This window comes from Equus quagga, chromosome 5 (assembly GCF_021613505.1).
Source record: "Equus quagga isolate Etosha38 chromosome 5, UCLA_HA_Equagga_1.0, whole genome shotgun sequence".
Classification (NCBI taxonomy): domain Eukaryota; kingdom Metazoa; phylum Chordata; class Mammalia; order Perissodactyla; family Equidae; genus Equus; species Equus quagga.
In genome coordinates this window covers 55,105,651-55,129,710 of record NC_060271.1, presented here as the reverse complement: position 1 = coordinate 55,129,710, position 24,060 = coordinate 55,105,651, and the positions used below count along the sequence as shown (strand labels likewise).

At 41.7% G+C, this 24,060-nt stretch overlaps 1 protein-coding gene across 1 annotated transcript in view; it reads left to right on the top strand.

The window, feature by feature from the left end:
- The window catches only part of SLC9A2 (solute carrier family 9 member A2), a 90,113-nt gene that overhangs the window by 21,768 nt on the left and 44,285 nt on the right, over positions 1-24,060 (top strand). The window contains exons 2-3 of the mRNA XM_046662276.1: positions 11,084-11,547; positions 18,100-18,350. Coding sequence (XP_046518232.1) covers positions 11,084-11,547; positions 18,100-18,350 — 715 coding nt within the window. The remainder of the gene's footprint in view (positions 1-11,083; positions 11,548-18,099; positions 18,351-24,060) is intronic.

Here is a 24,060-nt window from a genome sequence, read left to right as displayed (position 1 = left end):
TTTAGAGGAATCAGTCCGTTTCATCTAAGATGTCAAGTATGTGTGTAGAGTACTTTCTAGTATTCCCTTATCATCCCTTTGATGTCACCAGGGTCTGAATGATATCGCTGTTTGACTCCCAATATAAATAATTTGTGTCTTCTCTTTTTTTTTAACAGTCTTGCTAGAGGTTTGTCAATTTTAATGGTCTTTTCAAAGATCCAGCTTTTTATATCATTGAAGTTTTTTCTAGTTTTCTGGTTTCAATTTCACTGACCTGCTGTTTTCTTTATAATTTCCTTCCTTCTGCTTCCTTTGGGTTTATTTTGCTCTTCTTTGTCTAGATTCTTGAAGTAGAAGGCTAGATTATTGATTTGAGACTTTTCCTCTTCTCTAATAAATGCGTTTAGTGCTATACATTTCTCTCAGCACTACTTTAACCATATCCCACATTTTTTTTGTTCTGTTTTTTGTGAGGAAGCTTCGCCCTGAGCTAACATCCATGACCAATCCTCTTCTTTTTTTGCCTGAGGAAGATTAGCCAAGCTGACATCCATCCGTGCCAGTCTTCTTCTGTTTTGTATGTGGGATGCTTCCACAGCATGGCTGATGAGTGGAGTAGGTCCTCACCCAGGATCTGAACCCGAGAACCCCGGCCCCCAAAGCAGAGTGCACAGAACTTTAACCACTTAGCCATGGGGCTGGCCTCTGGATCCCATATTTTGATATGTTATGTTTTCATTTTTATTCAGTTCAGAGTACTGTTTGGTTTCCCTTGAGACTTCCTCTTTGACCCATGGATTATTTGTTTGTAATAACACTATTAAGTTATAATTTGCATAATATATTTCACCCATTTACAGAATGCGATTTGATGGTCTTTAGTATATTCACAGTTGTGCAACCATCACTACAATAAAATTTAGAATATTTTCATCACCCTCCAAAGAAATCCCATATACTTTAGCTATGACTATGTGATTCCCCCATCCTGCACCAGCCCTAGGAAATCCCTAATCTACTTTCTGCCTTTGTAGTTTTGCCTATTCTGGACATTTCATATAAATAGAATCAAATCATATGTATGTGGTTTTTTGTGACTGGCTTCTTTCACTTAGCACAATGTTTTTGAGGTTCATCCACGTTGTTGCATCTATCAGTGTGTCATTCCTTTTTATGGCCAAATATTCCTTTGTGAGGTTTTGCCACATTTTGTTTATCCATTCATCATTTCATGGGCATTTGGGTTGTTTCCAACCTCTTGGCTATTATGAATAATGCTGTTATGAACATTTTGTCTATAAGTTTTTGCGTGCACAGATTCTCATTTCTTTTGAGTGAAATTTGTAGGCCAAATGATAAGTCTATGTTTAACTTTTTGAGGAACTGCCAGGCTTTTTGCCAGAGTGGCTGTACAATTTATATTCCCACCAGCAGTGTATGAGGGTTCTGATTGCTCCACATCCTTGCGAACATTTGTTATTATCTGTCTTTTTGATTACAGCCATCCTAATGGATGTGAAGACTCATAGATTATTTAGAAGTGTGTTGCTGAGTCTCCAAGTTTAGAGATTCTGCTGCTTTCTGTTTGTTATTGATTTCTAATTTGACTTTGTTGTGGTTAGAGAATATACTCTGTTTGATTTCAGTTAAGTTTGTTGAAGTTTGTTTTTATGGCCCAGGATATGTTTTCTTGGTACATGTTCCGTGGAGTCTTGACAAGAATGTGTAATCTGTTGGTGGTTGGCATCTTCTATAGAATTCGATGCTGTTGGTTGATGGTCTAGTTATTCCATCAATTATTGAGAGAGGGGTGTTGAAGTCTTTAGCTGGAGTTGTGTGTTTGTCTATTTCTCCTTTTCATTCTATCAGTTTTTGTTTCATGTATTTTGTAGTTCTGTTGTTTGGTGCGTACACATTTAAGCTTGCTCTGTCTCCTTGGTGGACTGACTGTTTAGCCTTATGTAGTGTCTTTCCCTGTCTCTAGTAATTTTCTTTGCTCTGAAGCTTACTTCACTGCATGTTAATGTAGTCACTCCTGCTTTCTTTTGATTAATGTTTTAATGATGTAACTTTTTCCACTCTTTTATTTTCAACATGCCTATGTCATTGTGTTTGAAGTGGGATTTTGGTAGACAGCAGAAAGTTGGGTCATATTTTTTGTTAATCCATTCTGCTGACAGCTGTCTTTTAATTGATACATTTCGACTATTTACGTTTTATGTAACGATTGATATGTTGGGGTTGAAATCTGCCCCTTTATTTTTTGTATTGTTTGTTCACTGTTTTTGTTTCTCTGTTTTCTTTTCCTGCCTTCCCATGGGCTACTTGAACACTTTTTAGAACTCCATTTTAATTTATCTATTGTGTTTTGGAGGGTATCTCTTTGTATAGCTTCTTTAGTGGTTCCTCTAGATATTACATTATATATACATAACAATATCAGTTTCCTGCTGTAGTCATTTACCAGTGTGAGGGAACTACAGAAACCTTACCTCCTTTTACATCTTTTTATCCTTGCCCACTCTTAATATAATTGTCCTGAACATTTTCTCTATATACCTTGAGAACCATATCAAACGGTGTCAGAATTTTGGCTTCAGCAGTCAAACTTAATTTAGAAAGTAAGTTTAGAGAAGGAAAACTTATTGAATTGGCTCAGATTTTTACTCTTTCTGCCTTTCTTTCTTACTTCCTGATGTTCCAAGATTCCATTGCTTTCCATGAGAATTTCCATTAGCCATTATTTTGGGGCAGGTCCGCTGGTAACAAATGTTCTTAGTTTTCCTTCACCTGAGAATGTCTTGATTTCCTCTGCATTACTGAGGGACACTTTCTCTGGATATAGAATTCTGGGCTGGCAGTTCCTTTGTCTGCACATAAACAATATTGTGCCACTTCCTTATAGCTCCCCTAATTTCTAATGGGAAATCTGCTAACATTCTGTTTTCCCTCCTGTAGATAAGATGTCCTTTCTCTTTACCTGCTATCAAGGCTTTTTCTTTTTCTATATTTTTGGAACTTTGACTATGATGTGTCTTGATGTGAATTTCTTTGGGTTTATTCTATTTGAGGCTCACTCATCTTGATTCTGTAGCTTAATGTCTTTTGCCGAATTTGGGAAGTTTTAGCTATTATTTCTTTGAGTACTTTTCCAGCCTCTCTCTCTCTCTTTTTTCTCTATGGGACTCTGATGACATGAATGCTAGATTTTTTGTTATAGTTCCACAGGTCCCTTAGGCCCTAAGTCAGTTTTCTCTCTGTTGTTCACATTGGGTAATTTCTATCATTTTATCTTGCATTTTACTAATTCTTTCCTGTCTACTCCATTCTGCTGTCGAGCCTAGACAATTGAAATTTTTATTTCAATTATTCTATTTTTCAGTTCTAAAATTTCCATAGAGTTCTTCTTTATATCTTTTATTTCTTTGCACAGGTGTTTTATTTCTTTGCTCCAACTTTCTATTTTTTTCTCATTTGTTTCAAGTGTGTTTGTAATTGGTCATGAAACATTTTTATCTTGGCAGTATTAAAATTTTGCCAGATAAATCAAGCATCTCTGTTATCATGACAGTGGCATCTATGGATTGTCTTTTTTCATTAAGTTTGAGATCTTCCTTGTTGCTGATGTGATGAGTGATTTTCTATTGAAGCATGTACATTTCAGGTCTTATATTATGAGACCCTGGATCTTATTCATACTTCCTGTTTTAAATGACCTCCTAGGACACAACTCTGCTGGTGGGGTGGAGGGAGATGCCGTATCATTACTGCCAGCTGGGGGTAGGTTTTCAGATTTCCCACTTTGCTTCCATTGACCACCTGAGGGGGATGCTCCTCCTTGGTGCTGCATGGGGCGGGAGTTCTGGATCCTTACCAGGTCTCCACTGATACCTCCTTGCTGCTCCCTTGTGGCCTCCACTGACACCACAGGGAAGGCCTGGCTTCATTACTGTTGGGTGGAAGTGAAAGTCCTGACTCTCTACTAAGCCTCTGACTTACCAGGGGCAGGGCGTGGTGCCTCATTATTACAGGGTGGTGAAAGTCCAGGTTTCCCACGTAGTCTTCACTGGCAGCAGGAGGGAGAGGGGTGTCATTACCACCCAGTAGTGGAGACAGTCCCACTTCCCTGCTTTTTCTTTTCTGACACCACCCTAATAGGGAGGCTGAGGTGTCCCTTACAGTCTAGACTCCCCACTCAGACTTTGCTGGGGCTGGGGCCTCAGCTTCTTCTGTGGTGTTTTCCTGGAGTGCAGCTGTGATTATCTAAGAGGTTTCTGTCTTGCTAGGCTGGCTTTCTCCTGGTCTTTCTCTAAAGAGAGCAGGCTTTTGTTGTGTGTGCCCATTGGCGTTTCCAGGTTGCTGCCTTCTTCGACTCCAAGTCTGAGATCTTAGAGGCAAAAGGAAAACCTGGGGAATTCCTTGTCATGTCGTTCTCCAGATCTGGAGTCCCTAGCTGGTCTTCCTTCTTCTCTCCGCCTTCCAGGGTCTTCCTAGAGTGGGAATAGAGAAAAATAAATACTCCATCTTCCTAGAAGCAAAAGTCAGTTCTTTTGGTTTCTCTTCATTTTCTTACCTTTTTTTTGTTTTTCTGCACAAACTTTAAAAAGGTGAATTCAGAAGAAGAAACCTGTCTTCTACCTTAATCCTTAATATACTTTATTTTTGGGTCACTGATTCTATCATGTTGTAAGTGAGATGATTACAGCATAAGATTTCCTTCTGTTTTAATAGATTTTTAAAAACTGTTAAACTCTTTGACCTTCACAGAACTTTTCACAGTTGTAAAAGTAAAAAAGAAACACGTAGGTGTGTGATTTCTCTTTATCTCCTCCAATACCACTGATTAAATTTTGCTTTCTTTCCCCGTGGTTATATAGCTTCTTACTTTATATGATATTCTTGTATCACTACATGCCATTGTCTGGACTTACTATTGGGCTTAATGAAAACAAGCAGCAATATTTTTGGCAGTGGCGTAGGGCAAGTCTGACATCATACCCTTTAAGAAGAGACAGCTCTTCTATAATATTCGTTCTGTAGAAACTGTCTGCCATTTCTTCCAGCTAAATCTTGCTATCAATTTGTTAACCTCCATGATATTTTTCAAGGAGATTCTGATTGGCGTTTATAATCTTCATTATCTCCTTTGAGATCTTCTCTTTTCTCATTGTTCTCTATCTCAGTGAATAATCCCACTCTACACCCAGTTGTTTGAGCCAAAAACCTTGAATTCATCTTTGATTCCTCTTTCTCACTTCATCCAACGCTGGGTCGCTCAGTGCCTTGTACAGAGAAGCTACTCAACAAGTATCCGATTGAGGGTCTAACTATGTTCCTTTCCAAAATTCTTCATGGCCAGACTGCACTCGTTATGTTTTTCTTTTTCTTTGCAAGTGGTCAAGTCATTTGGAAATATTAAATACCATGTAAGTTCTGCTTTGGAATAATCCCAATAAATTTTTGATGTTTCATTTACATTTTCAATTATTTTATTAAGTCTTTTGCAAACCATATAAGTGGAACACTTTTAAAACCTCTATATTCACAGCTGCACTAGTTTTTGGTGTGGTGAATGTTAAATTATCTTTCAGTCCGCGTATAGGACTAAATGTTGTGAGAAATCTATATTCACACGTTAGTAAGTTGTTGACATAGATCAGTTAATTCTACTTTATTGGTTGAATCTTATTCTATTTATTTTATTTATTTGCTTATCTTTATTATTTATTTTTATTATTTTCTCAATTCGATTCTATTTATTTTTGGAATTTAATTCTATCACTGTCTTTGTCCACTAGAGTTATCATGCAGTGATAGCAGCTTATTGATGTATGTGATCAAAACGGTATTTCTTACTATTTTCTCTCTGTTTCTATCTATTGCTCATTAACATTCTATTTTTTAAAATGTATATTTGGTGCTATGTGAATTGGAATACATAAAATCAGCAATTTTAGGCTTGAATGAACTTGTTATTTCTCTTAATACTTCAAAACAAGTTTAATGTATTCCATAAATATTTACCTTTTTGCCCCCAGCCAAATAGGCATGACTTATTTTAGACTACACTTTACTTGAAATCCAGCTTTTCCCAGAGTTGCTTGGAGAATGACCAGCCCAGAAGCTGGTTCTGGGTCAGGTAGCCTGAATGGCTGGCTGTGCTGACATTGCTCCCAAGGGTACTTGTCCTCCACTTAACATGGGCTTGGCAAATATTTATGGATCTAATAAATGTCATTCTTTTTTCTTTAACCTTTATAAAATATGGAGTATTAATTAGAAGGTTTGTGTTTATTTTCACCTAGAGTTAGTGCTCTCTCTCCCGGGGTTTGTCCTGCCTCACCTCTGCTGGGGTCCCTTTTCCTTACTACTTGTGAATTAAAACTGTATTTTTTTTGATTGAGACTTATTTTGTATGGTTTTTGTTGGTGGTGGTGGTGATGATTTTCTCTGACTCAGATTTTTACATTGTTGCTCTTTTGTGATCCTGCTTATCTGGAAGCTTCCTGTGTTGTTTCTCACTTCGCTCTCTTCCCAGAATTTAACAAATAGCTTGTTTTAAGTATAATGAGAAAATGTAGTGAATTAGTTGCATTGCACTTAGTTATGCATAGATCTACAGATTTTAAGCTCAGTGAATTTCCACAATGTATGCAGAGAGAAATTAAGACAGATTCCCTCTAAAAGGGGAATGTCTTAACTGTATTTTGTACAAGAGACCTCTAGTCCTGCCTGCCTTCCCACTGAGTGAATTTCTATTGCAATTAAAATAAAATAAATTTTAAAGCATCCATTCTCACAGACTTTTATGTGGTAGTAATGAAAAGTGAATGACATAAGTACAATGCCCCAGACACTGTAAATGGAAGTTAGCAGGAAATACAAAGAACAGACTAAGCTGGGGGTAGCCACAGCCTGGGGGCCACATGGGGCCCTTAGCCTCGTTTTGTATGGTCCAGGGGTCGAGAATGATTTTACATTTTTAAATGGTTAGACAAAATCAAAAGAATATATTTCGTGACGTATAAAATTGTATTTTTGTTTCCATGTCCGTAAATAAAATTTTGTTAGAACACAGCCATGCTCGTTCATTTAGGTGTTATCTCGTTATCTCGGGTGACTTTTGTACCACAGCAGACAGTAAAGTATGGTCTGCAAGCCAAGAACGTTTACTGTCTGTCCCTTTGCAGAGAAAAGCTGACTCCTGGACCAAACAGTAGATTGTACCTGCAGTAGCTCATGTTCAGCCACAGTAGCTCATGTTCAGCCTTGTAAAAATCATCAAAAAGTTCATTTTGGGGCTGGCCCGGTGGCGCAGTCGTTAAGTTTGCACTTTCCACTTCAGCGGCCCAGGGTTCGCGGGTTTGGATCCTGGGTGCGGACCCATGCGCCCACTGCTTATCAAGCCATGCTGTAGCAGGCATCCCACATACAAAACAGAGGAAGATGGGCACGGATGTTAGCTCAGGGCCAGTCTTCCTCAGTAAAAAGGGGAGGATTGGCGGCAGATGTTAACTCAGGGCTAATCTTCCTCCAAAAAAAAAAAAGTTCATTTTATTTTTTGCCCAATAACTGACATATTTCTCAATAATATTGGGTGGGATAATGACCCTGGAAAGGCGAAGTCTGTCTATTCAAGTTCATTTCCCCTTCAAGAAATCCTTGCTGGTAGGGTAGGGGAGAGGCATAAATGCATGCATATTTGTAAATGTTGATTGATTTGTTTTATTCTGTGAACAATGAATTTTAAGAAGCTTTTTAAAATTTTGTTTTGACTATTTATTTTGCTGATAAGTTTGGCTCTGTCATTCATAAAAGCATAGACACCTATATACAAAACCTTTGATGCCAGCAGAGAATGTGTTATAAAATTCAGTGTCTCTCTTTATGTTCACCAAAAAACATTGAACTAAGATCCCTTGTGACCGCCCTTCATTTAATCCCTTCTGGCCTGTGGAACAACTGGGCAGATCCAGTAACTGCTCTCCAATTTCAAGCAAGGGTCAGTCAGACCAGTTCCAAATGGCCTAAGCATTCATAAAAGAAAGGAGAATAGCCTTTTCAAAATATGAACACTGTTTTCCATAGTGGTTGCACCAGCTTGCAGTCCCACCAGCAGTGTATGAGGGTTCTCTATTCTCCACATCTTCTCCAACGTTTGTTATTTCTTGTCTTGTTAATTAAGTCAACAATTCAAATAGATTTCTGCACCCCAATGTTCATCACAGCATTATTCACGATAGCCAAGATGTGGAAGCAACCCAAGTGCCCATGAAGGGATGAATATCTAAAGAAGATGTTGTATATATACACAATGGAATACTACTGAGCCATGAAAAAGACAAAATCATGCCTTTTGTGACAACATGGATTGACCTTGAGGGTATTATGCTAAGTGAAATAAGTCAGATGGAGAAAGACAAACACCATATGATTTTACTCTTATGTGGAAGATAAATAAACACATAGAAAAGGAGGACAGATTAATGGGTATCAGAGGAGAAGGAAGTGGGAGGTGGGCGAAAGGGGTAAAGGGGCACGCATATGGTGATGGATAAAAACTAGACTGTTGGTGATGACCACAAGGAAATCTATATACAAACTGACATATAGTAGTGTACACCTGAAATTTACACAATATTATAAGCAAATATGACCTCAATAAAATAATTAAAAGATAAAATATAAGCACATGATTTCTTAAACAAATGACTCAGTCTGTTGCTGTTCTTTTTCTGATGTTTGCTACTACCAGATTTTCTCCTCCTCACTTCCACCATGCCTCCTTCAGCCCTCTGTCCTGGTGGCTCTTCCGTCTAACTGCATACTGCGTTGATGTTGCTGCATTTCATTGGCTTCTACTGGGTGGATTCCTGCTCACTTGCCTGGGTTCCTGGTCAGGATCAGTCACACTGCATGAGCAAGGCTGTCATTGGCCTGTATGGTGCATTTAAGCCATCTCTCTTTTATCCTACCTCCCAGATACCTGGTTTCCAGCTTCCGTTCTTAGGAAGAAGAATCTCCTTTCGACACAGTGAGAGATGTCTTGCCAATGTGAGAGCATTGGGAACCTGAGACTGGCTGGCAGGAAAAGGAAAGAAAGAGAAAAGAAGAGGAAGTGGGCGTCGCCCTGAACTGGCCTCACCCATTTTCAGTTTGTCTTGCTTCTGTGCATTTCTTTAGAACTCTTTTCTCTTGCTTTTTCATGTAGAATAGGGGGAGAAAACAAAAATTTGGGGGCATCTGTGATGTCGCAGGCACAGTGGTTAGTGCTGTGCAGCCGACAGCTCCGTTATCGTTAAAGTTCTTCATATGGTGGGTGCACCTGTCGCCATTCTGCAGATGAGCAGACTGGGCCTCGGCCTGTTCGTAACCCAAACACCGCCACAGGCAGCGAGTCAGGGAGCTGGATCCGAAGCCAGGGAGCAGTCGCAGAGGGCAGCCAAGGAGCTGATTGCGCTCGGACCCTGGGGGACCAGGGAGGCTGCTAGAGCACATCCTGACATACGGGGAAAGTCACGTGTAGAAGCAGGAGGCAGAGTGAGGAAAGTTACAAAGATACAGTTTTCACTGAGCTTTTTTAACTTCTCTGTTTAACAGAGAGGGTCGCAGGCCAGTGGTCGTGGGTAAAGAGAGGCCCAAAGAGCTGAATACATCTATTCTCCAACAGTGACTGGAGCCTGTTATAATATGAATAATAAAATAACCAAAGCTGCAGTGATGATTTGAATACCGACGTAAAGAAGTCCACTGTATTATTTAGAAATTAGTTCTTTAAATCTCTTCAAATTATCATGCTTACATTTTTTTGGTTCACAAACTATTTCACGCTGCAACTTTAGTACATTTTATAGACTTCTAAGGATTTACTTATTAAAACTTATGGAATTGTAAGATTCTAAGGACTTATTCTGTCATTTTAATATTATGTTCCTGTAATTCAGATAATTTTTGTATGCTGCTTTAATTCTAAAACGTGTGAAACGCCTTCAGGATGACGCGCTGTTGCCTTGTAAATAGGGGCTGTCCTCAGCGAAGGCCTGTCAAGTGCCTTTGTGTGTGGAGTTGCGTCCCACGTTGCCCTGTGTGCTGGTCAACCCACGTTCCCCTCCTCCCTTCCTGCTACAGCCCTCCCTTCACAGTCTCTGCATTAAAGCTACAGTGGGCTCCACCTCCAAGTAGGAGACAGGGATTTTCCTCCATCTCCTCCCTTTCTAGGGGGTCTTCGTGCCTCCTCTATGTGTTTCATGCCTGTCTGTCCTTTATGAAGCCCTGCCAGATGCTGCCTCCTCCACGGTGTCCTCACCAGGTTTCCTCCTTCTCTAGTCCTGTAGCACTTGACTGGGGCTCTGTCACGCGGTGCCGTGGGTTAGAGTCGGTCCTAACCACAGCTGTTCCTTTGCTTCCATTGGAAGCTCTTCGAGATTGGCGATCATGGTGTGTTTATATCCCTCATGTGGTAGGCCCCCAATGTACCTTTGATGAATTGGTTTGGCTGTCTCTGAAGGAGCAGACATCTGAAAAATTAAACTTAGCCTTCCAAATGAAAGAATCTGAAATTAAGACTATTAAATAAGTTACGAACTCTTCTCAGTATTAGGGGTGACAGCAGTAGTCTGAAAACTGGCATGTGATCTGGCCACCTTGGCAAGACCTTGTACCTCTTTGAGCCTCGGTTTCCACTTAAATTAAAAAGGGGTGAGAGTAATTGCCTTGCCTACTCCTTCAGGTTTTTATGAGGATGAAATGAGATGTTACATTTGAAAATGTGTTGGAAATCACAAAATTGCTTCAAATATAAAATTGCATTCTTATTTAAGAAAAGTTAATGGGAGTTTAGACACAAACCGTACTGTATAAATACTGTGCACTTAGAGCCCTCAACTTCTGATATAGTTACACTTGTGCCTAAGTGTGCTTTGTGGTTAGTTTTGAGGGGATCATCTGACTTTTACATCGAAGTCTGTAAAGCCATCTACGATCAATTATGCTGAGGGGGAGATTTGGAAATAGGACCCACTGGGTCTGTCGGAGAGAACCAGTTTATCTTCCGCATGATTCCTGCATATCCTAAATCTTGTGTCTATTTGTTCCTTAATAGGCTTCCATCTCTATCACAAGTTGCCCACCATCGTGCCTGAGAGCTGCCTTCTTATAATGGTTGGACTTCTGCTAGGCGGGATTATTTTCGGAGTTGATGAAAAGTCCCCCCCTGCCATGAAGACTGATGTGTTCTTCTTATATCTCCTGCCACCCATTGTGCTTGACGCGGGCTACTTCATGCCCACGCGCCCATTCTTTGAGAACTTCGGCACCATTTTCTGGTATGCTGTGGTGGGGACACTGTGGAATTCCATTGGCATTGGGGTGTCTTTGTTTGGTATCTGCCAGATTGAAGCCTTTGGCCTGAGCGACATCACTTTGCTCCAGAATCTGCTCTTCGGCAGCTTAATCTCCGCTGTGGATCCCGTGGCTGTGCTGGCCGTTTTTGAGAACATTCACGTCAACGAGCAGCTCTACATCCTGGTCTTTGGAGAGTCCCTGCTGAATGATGCGGTGACAGTGGTGAGTAACTCCAACATGGGGGCCGCCCACCAATCTGCATCAGCTTTCTGACAGTACCGGCTTAAGTGAGACCCTGTAGGCAGAGCGTGCACCTGTGTGGTCACACAGCCCTGTGTTTAGAAGGGCTCCTTATTTGGTTTAATGCTCTATGGTCACTGTCTTGAAATGCTTAGTAAATTTTTTAATTTATTATATTCAGTTATTTATTTAGTTAGTTTCGTGTGTGTGTGTGAGGAAGATTGGCCCTGAGCTAAGATCTGTGCCAATCTTCCTCTATTTTGTATATGGGATTCCATCACAGCATGGCTTGATGAGCCGTATGTAAGTCCACACCCGGGATCTGAACCTGCAAGCCCTTGGCTGGCAAAGTGGAGCATGCAAACCCAACCTCTTCACCACCGGGCTGGCCCCACTTACTTATTTATCATTATACAGTGGGCCCTCGTTTTCGTTTTGCACTGGATTGCACCAGCTATGTAACTGTTCTTTGCTTACAAGGCCCTGCTAATGCCAGAGGAGCATGAATGTGATCGTGACCTTTGTGTCTGAGGATTTCTCATTTAGCATTTTCAAAAGTAATGGTCTTTGATAAGAATTTAAAGGACTTCAGGTCCCAGACTTCGTCTTGAGAAATAATTCTGTCGTGTACAACGTCTGTAATACAAGTGAAGTGGTAATACCTACTAGGTGCCATTCTCTATCTGGTTTATTTATTATTTTGTGACTTTAGGCAAATTTGTCATCATGCGCTCGCTTCCTGTTACTATTCAGCCAGCATCTCTGGTCCTCACTATTTCCCTGTCTGTGGATATTTGTTCGGAAAATGCAAATTATTTTTAATTCTCACTAATTAACACATAATTAGAGTCAGAGGCTGTTGTGATCTTAATGTTAGCAGAAGTTACCTCCGCCCTTACTTCTGAGCTCAGGCAAGGTGTGGAGAGAAGGGGTGAGGCAGTCTCCCCCTCACTCACAGGCCTGCAAAGAGCTCCCCCCACTGTGAAGGACATTCGGGTCACCGGGAGGTTAACCACTATGTGCATCGGTGACGCTGTTTCACATTCGCCAAGATTCTGTGGTGGTGGTGGTGATATAACCATAGCCATTAAGCTTTTGGGAATGCTTACCTTGTGCCCAGGTCTTTGTGACAAACTAGGAAGTAGTTATTCTTTCCATTTTGCAGATAAGAAAATTCAGGTAGAGAAAGATTAATCAGAATGTATTTAAGTAACTTTAGTAATTTATATTACCCTCTGCCTTAGTTCCTATCATTGAAATGTTATTCTTGATTCATTTAAAAGTTAACATAGAAACCAACATTATTCTCTGACAGCCTATATTCAGACCCTTGAACGGAATAAAATATCATCTTTAAGGATGTCCATTAACTCCATATGTAGTTAGGGAAAACTATGTGTAGAAAATAATTTGTTGGTAAGGAAATCCCGTATCTCAGAATAGCTGCTTAGACAACTGTGTTAAGACAACTAAGTCACCTCACTCAAGTAACAAAATCCACTTCATTTATTCCATTATTCATTAGCAGTGGTTAGTCATTAACTCACCAAGATTAAATTTTAACTGGGAAACTGCCATAGCAATGAAGACATTTTATGACTCATTCTAATGTCCGGAGGCAGCAAGTTTTCCATTGGGATTTATGTTTAATATTACATTTTACCCTTGTTGAGGGAGATTGTGGACACTTCAGTGTGGAATTCTCGTAGTGGAAAGCAAACTTGACAATGAAATAATGACACCATGCCGCATTCCTCCCGGGGCAGTGTAGCAGTCAGGTCAGTTTCAGAGTGGGACACCACGCCTCTACCCTGCTGCTGCTTCTCTTGTAAGAGCGCTCATTCGCACACCTCAGTGGTCCATTCTTTGAATTTGTCAAGAGTCGATCTCAGGAAAGGATCTGGCTCAACTCCAGTTTAAAGTGCACAAGGGCCCCAGGCCTCCCAGAGGCACATCCTGTGCTTCCTCTCAAGAGGCACGAAGCCATCAAATGTGGTTTTATGGATGGAGGGAGGGCTGACTCAGAGCGGGCAGTGGGCCAACTTGAGAGCCTGCCATTCCAGTGCAGGAAGGAGGACAAGGACAGAGAAAGGGTATGGCTGCTCTGTAGATGGGGAAGCCCTGGTTACAAGGCCAAAGCCGGTAAGTCAGGACCCTGCAGGGTTTCACATGGACAAGCCTTCCTCCCTAGGTTCTGTACCTGGGCTAAAAGCTGTGGACCCTCCAAGCCACACCCACAAGATACCAGGGCATGCCCAGGGGGTTTGCCCACCTAACAGCAGAAAATAAACCACCCCATATTTCTTTTACTGAATTAGCTGAATAGTGGACTGAATTGACCAGGTGTTAGGCATAATTAGAACAATGGTGTAAAAAATTATAATTTTGCCTCCTAGTCTAGAACCCTCAAAGAACAGAGGTCAAAATGTTTTATGGGAGATTCTTTGATTCAATTATCTGGCCCTATCTCCAGGAGAGGTGTAAGGAACTCATGGGATGCGGAAAGGTATGAAAAAAATGGACCACACTGTGTACAATGAAGATGATGAGTCACTAGGAGTTGCAATTAGGAGGGTAGAGATTAAACAGAGACAATTAATGTTAAAAATGTAGTCTGGAGGATGAGTGAAATGGTAGGTCAGTGCAGTTTAAATTCCTTCCCCAAATCATGGTAAATTCAATATTGAGCTAGAAGAGTTGAAGGGGAGAAAACATACCATAAAAATGTCTCAAAGCAAAGAGAAATTGATAAGATATAAATTACAGTCAGACTCTTTGTGCTGTGGTCCAGGGCTATGGTAGACTGGGATTAACGGGAGAAATGACAGTTGAAAAAATAAAGGTGAGACTTTTAAATAGGATTATTGTGCCTTCCCTTATAACAAATATTTTAGGAAAATTTTTCAAAATTTCTCCTATTAGGCAAAACTTGTGTAGCTTCTCAGTTATCTGAGAAGCCCTGCTGTTTCCACGGTAGTCCGTAATCAAATGACACACTCTCATGCTAATTTCCAGCGTCATTTCTAGAATATGTTAATGCAACCATTGAATATTCTAGTACATTTTCCAAGAGCACTTAGAGAGTTTCCTCACTCTGTCATGAGAAGTAGGCTTGGTTAAGGAGAGCAGGCTCTGTGGAAAGAGGCTAGGGATGTCCCCTAATGGCCATCACATGCTGTGCAGTGGAAGTTAAGTTCAGGAGGTTGGAAGGTGAACAGTGACCAGGTGCAACTTAAATTTTGCTCTTGCAAATAGCAGAATAGATTTAAAACTCCTTAGGCAAAAATTATTCTTCTTTGTGTTTAATATCACAAAAAGTGACCTGAAAGCTGTTTTTCTGGAGCAAAGCTATTCTGATAAAGTGTATTGTGTGCATCCTTGTGGTACATGATTTCACTGAATTATTGCATCTTTGAAATCAAAGTTTAAAATAATTTCTAATTTTAATGTATGTTAGTGTTTTAAAAATTAAAATAATGACTAGAGAGATTTAAAGGTACTCAGCTGTCAAATGAGCCCATTACAGAATTTAGCAGTGAGGCATCCTGGCATTTCAGTCTTGCAAAAATACAGTTGTCAAGTTGAGGTCAACTTTGCACAGACCCACTAAAGACATAACTGTAGCCAACATACATAATACATATATATGTACATATGCATATACATATATATATAAATTATAACTCCACAAGCGCTTTATAGATTCCTTTATGTAAAATTAAACAGTTTAACTGGAATGAACAACTATGGGTTATGGCCAGTCGTAACTCAAAGAATTTTACCTTGTGTAGATTACTAGGTATCAGGTTCAGTGTAAAACAGGTGGGAAGTTGTAGAAAGCTCTCTGGTTGTCAAGGTAATGTCTCTCCCTGAGATATTTCCTCAGAACGTTGCCCTGGCATCTGAGGCAGCAGAGCCATCGAGTGGAGCTTCTGATCGGTGCACTGAGAGTCAAGTGCCTGTGACTCAGCTTTGCTTTTGGCAAAACCTAAAGGGGTATTAAACACAGAATGTACCTTTGATAGAATTGATGGATCGAGTTGCCAGGATAATGGCTCTGGAAAGATTATGACTATTTGCTGGTTGTCCCTTAGGCCTGAGTTCCTGAGCTTCCTTCGGAGGCCTCCTCACTGTGCTAGATGGGGCAGGGCTGGGGAGCTAAGCAAGAGGGGAGCAGAAGGAGGCTTAGGTTCTGTGCACGAGGAGTTCCTCATTTTGCTGGAAATGAGGTAGGCGCTCCAGAGGCAGCATCAACAATACAGGGTTGCCTATCAGCAAATGCTGAATGGTTTGGGGGATCCTCTGTGTTGTGGGAGGGTAGAGGAAAGGGCGGTTTGCAAGGGCTGTAGGAATCCGGGAAGGTTCCTGAGAGAAGAGCAGCTTCGGGTGGGCCATGGAAGACAGATAAAGTTTCTTAAGGTTTAGGGGCTGGGTTTCTGCCGAGAGAAACCACAGGAAGGAAATCAGGGGCAGAGATGAATAAATATGGTGTGTTTTGCGGAGCAATGATGAGACCCTCTCTCGGTCTGAAGGGGCTTGGAAAGCAGTGAAAAAAAAGTGTGCCAGGTGTATTGAACATTCCCAAAGTCAGGCAGTCAAAGATTTTAAACTTGAGAGTGAAAAATGGAACAGTAGTGTTTAAAGGAAGTAAGTATTGTGGTGGCTGTAGGAGACATTAGAACAACAGAGAGGTGAGATGTGCTCTGCAAGCTGGAGGCAGGGAGAGCAGAAGCCGTGGAATCTGGAGACAGAACTGTGATGCTCAAGCCTGCAGGAGGCTGTCTGTGCAGAGACCAGAGACGGTCGGCCAGGAAATCTGTCTCCTCGCAGAGCAGGTGACTGTCACCTTTTGGCCTTGGCTGTTTGGAGGCAAGGGGTATATATAGCACATCTCGGATCCCCTCTCAGGAAGCAATTGTGGCATGTTGATGCTATGAAATCCCGCATGTGCAGCAAGCCCCTGGTTGAATGTAGGAAGCGGCTGCTTCTTGAAGCCAGTTTTTTTGCTGGCAAATGATGATACCGTCAAGATATTTAAGTCCTCAGGGGAGCGAGTTGCTTTTGTTGTCTCTTCCTCAAGTCACCTCTTGGTGGTACAGTACCAAATGTTCTTGAGTGTTACCCCAACAATTAGGAGAAAGGAAAAGCTCGCTTGTTTCTAACTAATAATCCACCCCTTATTTTCAAACCCAGCAGACATTTATTGTCTCTACTAGGCAGCAGGGGAGAAGTCAGTCATGATAAGTGTGATCCTTGACCATCAGGAGTTTATGATCCTCTAGAAAAGAGGAAAAAATTACACAAAAGCTGCGATGTAGTGGGCTGTAAGGGACCGTAAGTGAAGGAGAAGTGAGTGAGTGACGTTTCCAGGACACACTCTGGTGAGCGAGCAGAATCTGACTCATTCTCCACGGTGGAACCTTGAACAGCTTACCCGGAAGGTCAGGAGACTGGATTCTGATATCGCCTCTGACATTTTATGTGACTGTGGGCAAATGGGTTCCATGCTGAGTTTCTCAGAACCCAAATAAAGGTATAGCACAGCCTGCACCCTAAAACACCTTTGTCCCCAACGTCCTGTCAACTGGCCTTCCTGAAGATTCCAGCTGTAAATGTCACAATGAAAAGAAAAGAAGCAGGGCACCTGCTTGGCTTGTATTTTACTTGCTGATTTTGTGAAAAAAGTGGTAGAGCATGAGCCATCACTCCCCGTTTCGGTTGGTACAGTGACCCTTAGACGCCAGTTTGAAAGCGTATCCCCCAGCAGAGTGAAGTGCCTGGCATTTCTGAAGCCTTAATTAAACCAGGACTATGTAAAGGCTGTGCTGATTTTAAAAAACTGGGCAACAAGGTAGGCTCATTACTTTAGAGGGACAAAATATGGATGAAGTTACACCATGTGCGCACACACACGCACACAACACAGGTTCCTGTCTCTTTGCTTTAGGAAGATTCCTTCAGGTCTCATGTTACAGCAGACAGGAGTATATGTCGGTGAGGTAAGGAGGGGAGTGAAGAGTGAGGATCTCAGTGATTTGGGAGGAGGGTATCTTCAGGTGGGGTACCTGTACTGATGGGTGAGTCCCTTTCATGGTGTGACCCCACAATAGGGCCTTGAAAGGTAACGAAATTCACAGCAACACTGACCAGCTTTCTCTGTGACACACGACTTCTCAAGCATCGGTAATGCAAGCAGAGTGTGTTGATGGCAACCAAGTCTTTTAAAATAATCTTTTCGATGGTATCTAAAAATAAGGTTTTAGGAGTAAATCGTATAATAATTTTGAAGTCTCCTCTCCCTCAACCTTAGAAATAGTTTTCTTGACAGCACACTTTTACCTAAGCTTTTTGTTTAAAGGTATTAAAGACAATATAAAATATGAGACAAGTAAATATACAGTTATTGACACTGATCATCACTTCAGTACACAGAAGAAATATCCTTATTAGAAGGCCAGGTAGATGTTTCTGTGGCCACCATGAACATGGGGAAGTTGGAAGGGGTCTTGACAGTGTGCTGCCTTTCTCCCACAGGTCCTGTACAACTTGTTCAAGTCTTTTTGCCAGATGAAGACCATTGAGACCATTGACGTGTTTGCTGGAATCGCGAACTTCTTTGTTGTGGGAATTGGTGGGGTGTTGATTGGTGTCTTCCTGGGATTTATAGCGGCGTTTACGACTCGGTTCACACACAACATCCGAGTGATCGAGCCGCTCTTTGTCTTCTTGTACAGCTATTTGTCCTATATAACAGCCGAAATGTTTCACCTCTCGGGTATCATGGCGTAAGTATCGAATTCTTTGTTAAGAGCACTTCTTGATGACATTCATTGAATTCATGAATTCTGAGCTAAGATGTCAAAGTTGAATAAGTTATAAAAAAAAGTAGGTTTTCTTAAATTCTTAAAAAAAATTAAAAGTAAGTTTTCCTTACTCTTTGTTTCAAAGAAATGAAAATATGTATCAGCCAAATTTATTCTAAAGTGATCTGGTGCTAAGATGGAAAACTACTTAAAAGTTACCCCTTGGTCTCATGTGAAATATGACGGTAAACTGTTGGGCACCAAGAATTGTCCGAGTTTGGTGCCCATTCAGTGTTGGCCATGTGGGAGGCTGTAAACTTGTTCCAACAAGATTGTCACCCAGACTGCACCTGGAGTTCTGGAATTGCTTGTGTGTGTGCCTTTGAATAATGTGAGGACTTATAGAAAACCTTCACTTTGTATGAGAGATTTGGTTTGATATAACAGCTTTAAGTCATTGAAAGCAAAGCTCAGTGAATAAGACATGTAGTCATGTAATTGTAGTGTAGCTTTTTAAATGAAGAGGTATGATTATGAAGCCAGAAATATCTAAAGCAAGAAATTCTTCATTTATTAAAGGTACGGTTAGTGTATCATTCACTGACTGATTCAGAAGGACATCCTGAGACAGGTCTGCAAGGGGGCTGAGAGCGATGGAGTTTGGTTCCAGGTTTAGCCTCTGGAGGGTCACTCGGAAGGAGGCTGCTTGTTGGGTGTGTTATTTTTGTAGCTTCTCAAAACAAGCCTATTATATTATGGTCGCACCGTCATAGGGATGGTGAGAAATACTGACTGTCTTTAGAAGTTTTTCTTTTGACAAATATTTATCTATAGCTTAATGCATGCTAGACTCTATACCAGGGTGTGCCACACCTATGTAGAGTTTCAGTGTTGTAAACATAGGCTAGTTCTTCTTAAAGTTTTCTCCTGTAAGCCAGTTTAGGTGGTGCTTTGATTAGGGACTGTTTGTTTTCTGCCTCCCAGAAGCCCTTTCATGTCAGACGCAGGTTAGGTTTGTGGTGGAAGGAGTCAAATGCCTCTCCACGAGGAGACTGGAGCCCATTGTAGTGAACACGTGGGTTAAAGGCAGTGCAGTTTTTGGTTTCACAGAGAACCTAAATAAAGCAACATATTAATCCAGTTTGACCCAGTAATGAAATGTCCTGCGTCTTCCTGGTTGCTATTCATATCATTTGTATGACTTCCAGTTTCCTCACTGTTCTGTGACCAGTGTCACCGGAAGTGTGTGATCAGCTACTTACAAGGTCTCTAAAAGGATATAGGGGGCGAGACCATGTCTAGTTTCCCAGCAGCGTTCTAGCAACAGTGGAAGAATCTTGAATATATTTTAACCGCATGCATGTATACAAGTTCTAGAACACCCACACAATTATCTAACGTGTTTCTCGATTTGCCTGATGCTCAAGGGCAGGAATTGGGACGAGAAGATCCAGAGTAGGGGGGATAGTTGAGGTGTCGGATGAGGTTGGAATCCTGGTGCAGCTCTGCTTAGAAATGTCCCTGAGGATCAGAGTCCACAGAGGTGGGAAGGCTTGTGCCACATCAAGTCCCCGACCTGCTGTGAGGACAAGACCATGGGTTTGCTTCTCTGGGAATTAGGAAATCAGGGATAAATAGGGCCACACATTCCTGGTAAATAGCGCAGGTGATTCTCTGCTGTGGTTCGTTGGTGGATGACAAATATCGCCTTTGTTTCCAACTTCAGAGTGAACGTTTATTTTACAGCAAAGTCCTTCATTACATTCAAACTAATATTGTCATTGCGCATAGTGCACTAAAATAATAAAATAACCATGTAACAAGGCAGTACAGGACATTTAAACATTTTCGGACTTGGAATTACCACGCACACCCATTATCCTATGATAGCCAATGAAGGGACAGGTTGATAGTGGAGTGAGTTTGTTGTCAGAAGTCACACCATTTTCTAACGTGGGGTGATTAGTATGCTATTCAAAGCCTGACCACGTGCGACACCTCATAGATGTGCGTGGCCCTCTTTGAAAAGTGCATTGTATGCGCTTCCACGTTGTAATTACTGTAGTTACCTTGGGATGTTAGTCCAGGGGATCCAGTTAATGATGTAATTAAAATTGCACATCCATGTGCACCTCTTTTATAGAACTAGTAATTACTTTTGCATTTAAATTGTACCGAGTTTAGAAATTCCTGTCATACTTCATTGCTAATTTCACTTTCTTTTGCCATTTAAAACCAGATTTTAAGGTTAATGGGAGTGAAGGCATGTGATGTGCTGAGCATGCTCGGTAGTTTCCCTTGTTTGTTTCAGAGAAATGGGCAGCCATCTGGAAAGGGAAACAGGCAGAGAGGTTAGGCAGCTGGTGAGCTGGGAGGAAGAATGAAACATCTCTCAGAATTTGTACAACACTGTAGACTTGTGAAGCTTGGTCCACCTGGGGTTTGAGTGCCATCTTCCCTCTTTCACCACTACCTTCTTCCATCCATTTCTCCTTCTTCTCCCTTCTTCTGATTGCTTTTTCTTTCTTTCTTTCTTTCTTTTTTTGCTTGAGGAAGGTTGTCCCCGAGTTAACATCTGTGCCAATCCTCCTCTCTTTTGTATGTGGGATGCCACCACAGCGTGACTTGATTGCAGTATGTAGATCCACGCCCAGGATCCAAACCCATGAACCACAGGCTGCCAAAGCAGAGCACATGAACTTCACTACGCCACTGGGCCAGCCCCTCTGGTTGCTTTTCAGATCCTGTAACCCTCTGCTTCAACTCTGTCTCGAGTAGACTCTTGGGCAGCCTGTCCTAGAATGAGATCACTTAATGAGCAAGTAGTTCACACAAAAATTAGATTAAAAATGAAACATCCTTCTATGTAAGAGAAGACCTGGGTTTGCATTCAAACCACCATCCGTCTTTTAGGCAGGAAAGCACTGGGCGGGATTTCAGCGTTGTGATTTCTTTGGAAAGATGTTGGAAGCGGTGTATCTCGGGCATTCACAAAGCCTACCATTGCTGCTTTTTATTTTTTGTCATGAAATTGTGGTTTGATACGATTTTCACTGACAAGTAACTTACTCAAAACGAGCTGGAGTTATATCTGTCTTCTCTTCTATCCTATTAGCTACTGGGACAGCTGACTTCTGGGCATCCTTAGATTTGGTTTCTCTTTTGTGGTCTCTCTTAATACTTCAAAACCTAATTTCATGTTAAGGACTTATTTACGCTCATGTCTTCCTGTGCGTTCAGGAGGGTTTTATCTTCAGACACTAAGAGAGATGAAATTCTCTGTTTTCTAATATTCTTCTCCTTTCTATCCTGGCATAACTCATTGCGGTAGGCACAGCGTGTGCGTGTGCGTGTGTTTCAGAGTGCATTTCCACAGCACTAGAGCTAAAGGTAAGGGAACAAGAAAGGTCACATCTCCATAGCACCGGACACCTTCAAGGATCACAGCACTGCAGTAGAGACCATAGAGGTGGCTCGTGGCTAATGATTTTAGAAATTCGTGTCTTGGCTCGTGTGTTTAGGGCTTTATGTTCAGAAAGTGCTCAGAGATAAAGCACTAATGGTTCCCCGTTGCCCTCTTTCTGTCCCCAAGGACACTAGTAGATGCCTAAGATGATTCCTAAAGCAGACCCACACAGAACTGAACTGATAGGGGGTTTTGTTGCCCCCTGTGGACATCAGGCACCTTCTGGGCCCCACCTTATGCCACACAGTGCCCCATGCTCCAGTCAGTGGGACGTTGAAAACACACTATCTCCAAAAGTGGGGTGCTTGGTCTCCACAGCAGCTTGCAGCCTGCCGAGCAGATGCTGTTTCTCTTTGACGTGCTCCAGGAACTTCAAAACCTGGCCAACTCTTGCTTCAGATGGGACAGTTGGCACCCAATGGTTCTTAGTTTTGTTTTCATGGATTAATAATTCCTAGTCTCTCTTCCCTCAAGCGTACTTCAGAATTTTCTGTTTGCTGTGTCAATTATTCTAGCAGCATTATTACAAAGAAAGTAGGAGATGGTCGTTATTAGCCTCATCTCATGAATGAGTAAATTGAGGCCCAGACGGGCAAAAACATGGCCGTAGGGCTACTCGGTGGAAAGTGGGACTTGTACCTGTGTCTCCAGTTGTCAGGCCAGTCCAGGATATGTCTCAATGTCCACATTAGAAATAAAACCGAGCACATTTCAATGAAATTTTTAAAATGAGACTTCCACAGGAATTTCCAGAACAATAGTCTCAGGAATGAAGTCTGGGAGCAGACCAAGCTAGCCGGACTGAGGCAGTCACTGCCGAAGATGTGAAGATTGTGTTCTCTCTCCTCCTGTTTTTCCTTGTATGAGTTGCTAATTGCCATCTATTTAAAACTTTGAGCAAAGTAGCCACGCGTGCCTTCGTTTGTCATCTCGTAGCGTCTATCCTGGTTCCCTTTGGTGTGCCCAGCATGTGTAGCATTGAGGAGACCATCTCTTCAAGATGCAATCATAGCAATCATAACCCTATGTGCCACAATGGTTAGTCCATGGTTACTAGTCTTCTCAAAAGACTGAGAAAAATGAGCACGTAACAGTGCAGGACATTGATAACACATTACACAAAGCATCATGTTTGGTTGTTTCTTTTGAGCGTAAGACAGGTTTTCTATTAATTTTTGCTAACGTGCTTCTTAGTGTGACAATGTGACCTGGAGCTTTAACAAAACAATCTGGATAAACAAGCTGGATGAATGCTTGTCTGCACACAAATCACCAGGTATCACACACTCTCTGGCCTGGCCACCTGTAGATCCAGTTGGTCTTAAAACCTGTTTAAACAGAGAGCAAGCAGACCACATCAGCTTATTTCCAGTTTGAACTTTAAACCTCAAATTCACAGCACCCCCCCACACGCTCCCTGGCACACATACAAAATTTTTAGAGGAAATGGCCATTAAGGACTGAGTCACTTGCATAAGAATTGGCTTAATCCTGCAGGCAGCACTTCAAAGTAGCTATTGGCCTCCAGGCAGGACAGCTGGAACTCTTGAAGCATGTCAGGTAGAGAATGGATGGAGCATGCTCTAAGCACAGGCCCAAGTCCGGGTACCATGAGGCTTCCATGCTTACGCACCAACAGACATCTCCTTCCACCTTCCTCCTCCCTGAGCAGTGATTCTCCATAGCACTTCAGAACTTAGAACAGTCTCACGTTTTTTAGTGTAGAGATGGACAGAAACTGATTCTAAATAAGCAAAGTATAATCTGATTTCTAACAATATAGGCTGAAATGAACAGAGAGGCACTCTGTTATACAAAATATCAATTATTACAAAGATCCAAAATGTAACCAACAAAGCTTGTAACAAATTTCTAAGGCAGGTATCCATCCTGGCTCCCAGTAGGGGCTTCCCTTGGAGTTTCCCAAAGGCCTCACTCCCATCAAGGCTGTCCTGAGGGCAGTCACCGGGATGCTACAGTTCCTTGTTCAGCCTGGACTGAGGAGACTGATGTCTTATCTCTAGGAAGTGACAGAGCTGACAGAGCTACAGCAAAAAAAAACAAGGAAGTCAAAGCCTCTGTGAGGAAAGGAAAAATGTCACCCCAAGATCTGCATTTAGGGATTTTGATGTGAACATCTTCACAGCCTGGCTGAGGGGTGGGACTCTCCCTGAGGAAACGTTGTCCTCCTACAATAATGAGCCAAGTCCCTTAAAATAGGTTCCC